This window comes from Cynara cardunculus, unplaced genomic scaffold (genome assembly GCF_001531365.2).
Source record: "Cynara cardunculus var. scolymus isolate 2C unplaced genomic scaffold, CcrdV1 Un_Scaffold_2427, whole genome shotgun sequence".
NCBI classification, from domain to species: Eukaryota; Viridiplantae; Streptophyta; class Magnoliopsida; order Asterales; family Asteraceae; genus Cynara; species Cynara cardunculus.
The window spans coordinates 1-6,523 of NW_020201088.1; the positions used below are offsets into that span (position 1 = coordinate 1).

At 31.6% G+C, this 6,523-nt stretch overlaps 1 protein-coding gene across 1 annotated transcript in view; it reads right to left on the minus strand.

The window, feature by feature from the left end:
* Positions 1–75: 75 nt before the first annotated feature.
* Positions 76–6,523, minus strand: part of LOC112503035 (serine carboxypeptidase-like 18) — a gene marked incomplete at its 3' end in the record, with an annotated part of 46,541 nt that continues 40,093 nt past the window's right edge. The window contains exons 7-10 of the mRNA XM_025107091.1: positions 729–830; positions 542–628; positions 281–451; positions 76–193 (exon numbers count right to left, since the gene is read on the minus strand). Of these exons, the coding sequence (XP_024962859.1) occupies positions 76–193; positions 281–451; positions 542–628; positions 729–830 (478 nt within the window). The remainder of the gene's footprint in view (positions 194–280; positions 452–541; positions 629–728; positions 831–6,523) is intronic.

Genomic DNA, 6,523 nt, shown 5'->3' on the forward strand with positions numbered 1-6,523 from the left:
CAACATTATATATATGTATATATATATATATATATATATATATATAAGATAATAATAGATTTTTGTAAAGCATACACAACATTCTGTTTCTCCTCATTTGATTGTTGGTTAGTATATATACCTTGCGTACGTTAAGTGCTTCCATAACGTTTTCATCGTTGGCCCAGAGTGTTGCATAGTTATAATAGTCATCCTGTTCAAAAGTATACAACATATAAATTTACAGATTCATAGATGATTAGAGATACAAGTGCATGAAAAAAAGAAGGGAGATAATTACTCGACAAAAAGTATCCTTGTGCAAAGATAGTGCTGGAAGCATTTTAATTGGATTGGTTGCCCGTAGAGATTTTCGATTTCCGCTTATAATCGGATTACCACTTCTAACCAAATTGGTCGCTGGATCGCAATCTGGATCCAGAATTTGTTGAATGTTGATGTGTCCAACACGCTGACACGAAAGAAAATGAAGTATTGGCTACAAACACAGAAAATAATTACAAAGGTAAATTCAATATATATAGTTATGAGTTATTCTTACTTTGTTAACTTCATCAATACGTGACATGCATAGCAATTTGTTTGAATTGGCTTCTGCATAATCTCCTTGACAATCGTTTTGTGTTTCCTATAATTAATAATTCACAAATAAAATTAGTTACATTCTATACATTATGAAGAAAACATATGAATAGAACCATGATGAAATGGAGATGATAATATCATACCTCGTACAATTCTCGAGATATGAGTGCCACACGATAAGCATATTCAAACCTAGAGTTTATATCACCAGTTTTATCCGTCAGTGGATTTCCCCCCATGTATCCCTGAAAAATTCCAACGTCAATGTCCATAGAATATATGGCATCGCATGTTGTGTGCTAAAAAATTCTACAAAATCGTGTACATAGAAAAATTTCGAAATTTAATTATACTTACTTGGATATTTACAACTGGCTCTAGTCCTTCTTCATTACCTTTAAAATTTGGAAATGTAAAACAAACAAATTAGGTCATTTTACTCTTCTTTTATTTCTTTTAAGATATATTTGTTGCTAAATTAGACCCAATATGCAAAGAATGAAGTACAAATATTAAATATTATACCTTTATACAATTCCTCGGTAATGATCGGAATAATAATCCCCGAATACGAAATTCCAGTAACATACATAGGATTCTTTAAAAACCTTGGATGGTTTTTAACAAACTGCGTTGTAAATAATTCTTAGTAAGAATCCTTCATCAATAGTACCTATATACGTTTGAAAACTTATTAAACCTTCACCAACCTTTCTTAGAAATTCTGCGGTTTGTTCTGCTGATGATGTATCGCTAGAAACAATGGCTTCGGAATTTTTTGTGTATGAATATCCGGTTAACGTAGGTGCATCCAAATATATCACATTTGCCACCTTTAAATCCCCATAAAGGATWTTATTGTAATAAGGTAAACACAAGGTATCAACTTMACTACACYACAAAACAAAAAGGCTTTACCAATCAGTAATCCGTCGGAAAAAGCCACCATTACCGGAGAAAGTGTGGCTTGTGATCATATTTAACGGCGGATTTTGTGATGGTCAATCAGGCGGTGATCCGCCACAAATCCTTTGAAAATTATGGTTAGAAAAAGTACGCCTATGAAGCCTCTTTGTTTTTTAGTGCAAGAGARCAAGTTTAAATGAAAACCATAAATATTTTAAGAACAAAGGAACCACCTATTTCTTCTATTATTCATGATGAATAACCTTAAATAATAATGAATATCTATCACGACATTTGTATTGAATATATATATGTATCACGAGGTCCCCGATTCTTAAAATGCACTACAACAAAATTGGATTGGGTTTATAGGACGCTCCCAATCTCTAAGCGTCCTAATAGACCGTTTTATAGGACTTAATTTATAGTACCAAAATATAATGCGTTCTATCTAAAGGCGTTGTAATTTTATATGACATTTTCGGGGCATCTTAACAAGTTTTTTAGGACATTTTTAATACAAAGCGTCACATTAGCAAACTTTATAAAACACTTTTGAGAAATTGTCCTATCAACTCAATTTTTTATAGGACATTTATTTTTATAGGGCGATTTTTCAAATAGTGTTCTAACAAAGTTGCTAATGAGACACTTTATATTAAAAGTGTCCTAAAAACTTATTACGGCGTCAAAAACGTCATATAAACTTATTATAACGCCTTTAGATAGGACACTATAGTTTTTGGTCCTATAAACTAAGTCCAGAGGTCTATTAGGACGCTTAGAAATTGGGAGCGTCCTATAAACCCGATTTTTGTTGTAGTGATGTTTATGGTTCTCGTTTTAACCCGTTCTACTTCACTAGAGATTTAATATGATACAAGTATATACACATACCTTCGTCCAAGAATTAGGGTCCAATTGTAAAGCTGGGACGTTATCCATATAATTCCCATACCGAATCTGCATCGGACCTATAAATATAATATGATTTTAATACTATATTGGAGATCACTCATAAACTAAAATGATATAACATAGATCAATCTTTTGAGTATCTCATGGATTTTACTCTTTAGAATCAATGAAATAGAACTATCGATCGAGGTTGGTAGTTCTTTTTCTTCATTTATGGGGCGTAGCATATGGGTATTTGCTTTATTTCTTTGCGAGACTTTCTATTTATTTCACATCTGTAACAATTGTTTTAATCTGTGAAGATCGATTTCATGTCTATTTACATCTCATCCTACAAATAAATAAAATATAGGGAAAAGTTCAAAATAACCCTAATAGACTTTTGTATTTTAAATGATCAAGTTTTTAGACAATTATTTTGAATAAATAAATCGTTGGGCATTTTAAAACACATCAAATTAATACTTATTACTTAAAAGCTGACATTGTAGGTAAAAGTTAAAATTTTAAAACCATAAAACTAATTTCCTAAACCTAAACTGTCTCGGCCAAGACTCGGTCAATCCCACGTCCCCACCCTTCAATCTGCTATGCTCGTCAAGCACCGCCGGTCGTCATGACCCTCAGCTGAGCCCACAGTCGTCGTTGCCACCATCCAAGCCATCACCACTGATCCAAGTTATCGTTTATGTCACCGGCTGCCAACGGCCATCATCCAGGTTCGACTACTCTCATTTGTTCCTTTCAGTTACTAGAAATTTTTTGGGATAATGTGATATGTTCGAATACTCTAACTACTTATTTATTTTTCTATGATTTTTGCATTGCCTACATCTCATTCACTCTCATTTATCTTTGATTTTTGCATTGTCTACATCTCCTTCAACAATGTTAACTTCATGTTTTCATTATAGTCTTAGTTATAGTTTAAGCATCTCGATTGTATTTTTGTTTGTGAATTGTTATTAAGTCGCTATTGTTCATATTTACAGGATGACATTTGATTAAAGCGATTAGTGATGATCCTAATTATGATATAAGTGACTATTAAAGTGAAAATATGTTAGACTCTTTATCCTTCGACCTCGTAAAGGATGATGATGTAATCAACTTAAACAAAACAATTGATGAACTTTTTTTAAATAAGCTTTGTAATGTAAACATGATTGACAATGTTGAGTTCAATGTGGATGAAGAGGATAATAATGTTGAAGATCAGTCTATACAAAAAGGTATCCATATCCGATACATGATCCTAATATTCCTTGGAAGTTGATAGGAGCCCAGACATGGTGAGAGGTATGAAAATCCTAGTCAATTAAAGTAGTATTTGACAAACTATGTGCTGGCAATTGGTTACCAACTAGAGTATCTGAAAAATGATTCAAAGAGGTTGCATTTTACGTGTGGAAAAGGTCAGAAAGATCACACGTATTAGATTATGGGCATCTTGGATGCAAGAAGAGAAGTCAATTGGGTTCTAAACACTATTTTTTTAATGATTCAATTTTTATAATTGATAATCTAGTTGACAAACATAAATAAACAAAAGTAACGTTCAAAATTTACTTAATTATAACATTATATAATATAATTAAAATAAACGACCAATTAACACTAATTAAGAGAAGCAAATGGTAAGTAATATATATCAGACTAAAAGCAGTAACGATAAACATATATGTAGTAAAGACTATAATTTAGGATCCCTAGTGACACCAAATTGGATTGCAAAGATGAGTGGATTAGTGGATGTATGAAAGTTATAGGACTAGACGGTTGTTTTTTAAAAGGTGTGTGCAAAGGACACTTAATATTGGCTATTAGCCGAGATGGGAATAATCAGATTTACTCTATAGGTATGTACAACAAAACCATCTTATTATATTACTATGAAGTGTTCTTATTATTTCTTTACTCACTTACAATGTTGAATGCTTATGTAGCTTGGGTTGAAGTGGATGTGGAGAGCAAAGAGAATTAGAAGTGGTTCATTGAACTACTTATAGAAGATATTTAGGTTATTGGATGAACGAGGATTATTATCATGCCTAATCAACACAAGGTATGCATTTTCTTAACATTAACACATGTATGCAGTTTGTGAATCTACAAGTGTATCTATTATCATTTTTTATGCAACAAGGCATTGTTGAAGCGATAAAAGAATTAGCATCATATGCAAAGCATAGGCAAAGTGTAAGGCACATATATGCTAATTTCCGTACAAGGTTTGATGGTGTTGAGTATAGAAACAATTTTTGGTAGCAGCTATATCCACTTTTGAAACAGATTTGTACCTCACATGGAGAAGTTTTAAACAGTAAATGTTGATGCATATAATCACTTTATTGAAATAGACCCTAATACATGGTGTAACATATATTTTCAAAGAGGTAGAGTTTGTGAGGCGGTAGAAAATGGGATATGTATATCCTTTAATTCAATCATTGTTGATGCAAAAAGAAACCCATAATCACAATGTTGGACGAGACAAGAATATTTATTATGGAGAGGCATTACAGAATGTCAAGGAAAGCACAAGTAGAAAAGTACAAGAATGGGAATCAGTTGTATGTCTGGTGGTAAGAAAAAAGTTAAAGAAGTTGGGAGAAAATCATAGGTATGTTTATCTATGATTATATGAGTATGTATGTTTATCTATGATGGTATTATGATTATGTACGTTTATGTATGCTTATTTATTGGCTTGTCGTATGTAGATATTGGTATGTTATCCTTAGTGGTGGGAATGTGTTTGAAAAACGAAATGTTTTTGAAGCAATGGTGGTAGAAAATCTAGACTGTGGAACATATCATGCATTCCTTGTGTGCATTCCATATTCACTATACTCTTTATTAACAAGGATTTAGAGGATGTCAGTAAATGGTTTAGTAAGGATCTATTCAAACTGGCCTACAAGAATCATATAACACCATTGAATGGGAGAAATATGTGAACCTTTAATCAAACCAAAGCCGCCTATGGGAAGGAGAATGCCTAGTAGGCCATATATTAAGAGGAAGATTTTAGAATCTAAGAACCAAAGTATAAGAGTGACTCAGTTTGGGAAGGCTATGACATATAGCAATTGCTTGGAAACGGGGCACAATGCCAAGTCTCGTAAGAATAAAAAGAATTACCGACCACTTAAACCTGTTAAGCCAGAAGGTAAATTAAGAGGGACTATAGGTGGGAGGATACCATCAATTAGGGTAATAGTTATTTTTATTTTTAACATTTTATTTGTAATGAATATTACTTGCATTCTATTTTCATTATTAAAGATATCCTCAAGTGAGATTGTTGTTGGACATCAAGAAGAGTTGCAAGGCAATCAAATGACTGTATCCCAACTAGAAATAGATTAGGTGATGCTAGTGAAGAATAGTTCATGACACGACCTTCGATTTAATATAGACTAGGCATTACTTGGGTATATTTTGGTATATGTTGGTGCAACTTCTGTTATATTTTGGTGTATTTGACCCAACTTTTAATATGTTTTGACGCTACTTTTAGTATATCTTGGCCGAACTTTTGGTATATGTTGGTGTATTTTGGTATATGTTAGTGCATATTTTGACGCAACTTTTGGTGTATTTTGACCCTGTTTTTTAGTATAGTTTGGCCCGAATTTTGTAATTGGAAAGACTAATGAAAATGCAATTATTCATTTGGTTTTATAAATGTAATAATTTATTTGTCATAAGGATGTATCTTAAAGGTTCCAAAAAGTTTGATAATTTATTTGTTCCACTATTACAATTTATTTAGGGGTAGCATTTGGTTTGAATTACATTTTTTTCATTAAAAATGACCTTATATCATTATATTTTAATTTATTTAGTTATTTCAAAAATTTAAGCATTCATTATATATTAACTAGAAGTGTACTCATACGATATAGTACGATCTATCTCAATTTTAAAGTCTCATTTTATTCTTTTTCTCTCTCAAGTTTTAATATGGTTTTACATACTTTTGAGAATTGAGAATTTGAAGAACCCATAAAAATTTTAGAAAATAAAAAAATTCTTATTTTTAAATAATTTGTGTAATTCAATTTGTTATCATAATTTAATTTATATTTTAATAACATTGTAATATATT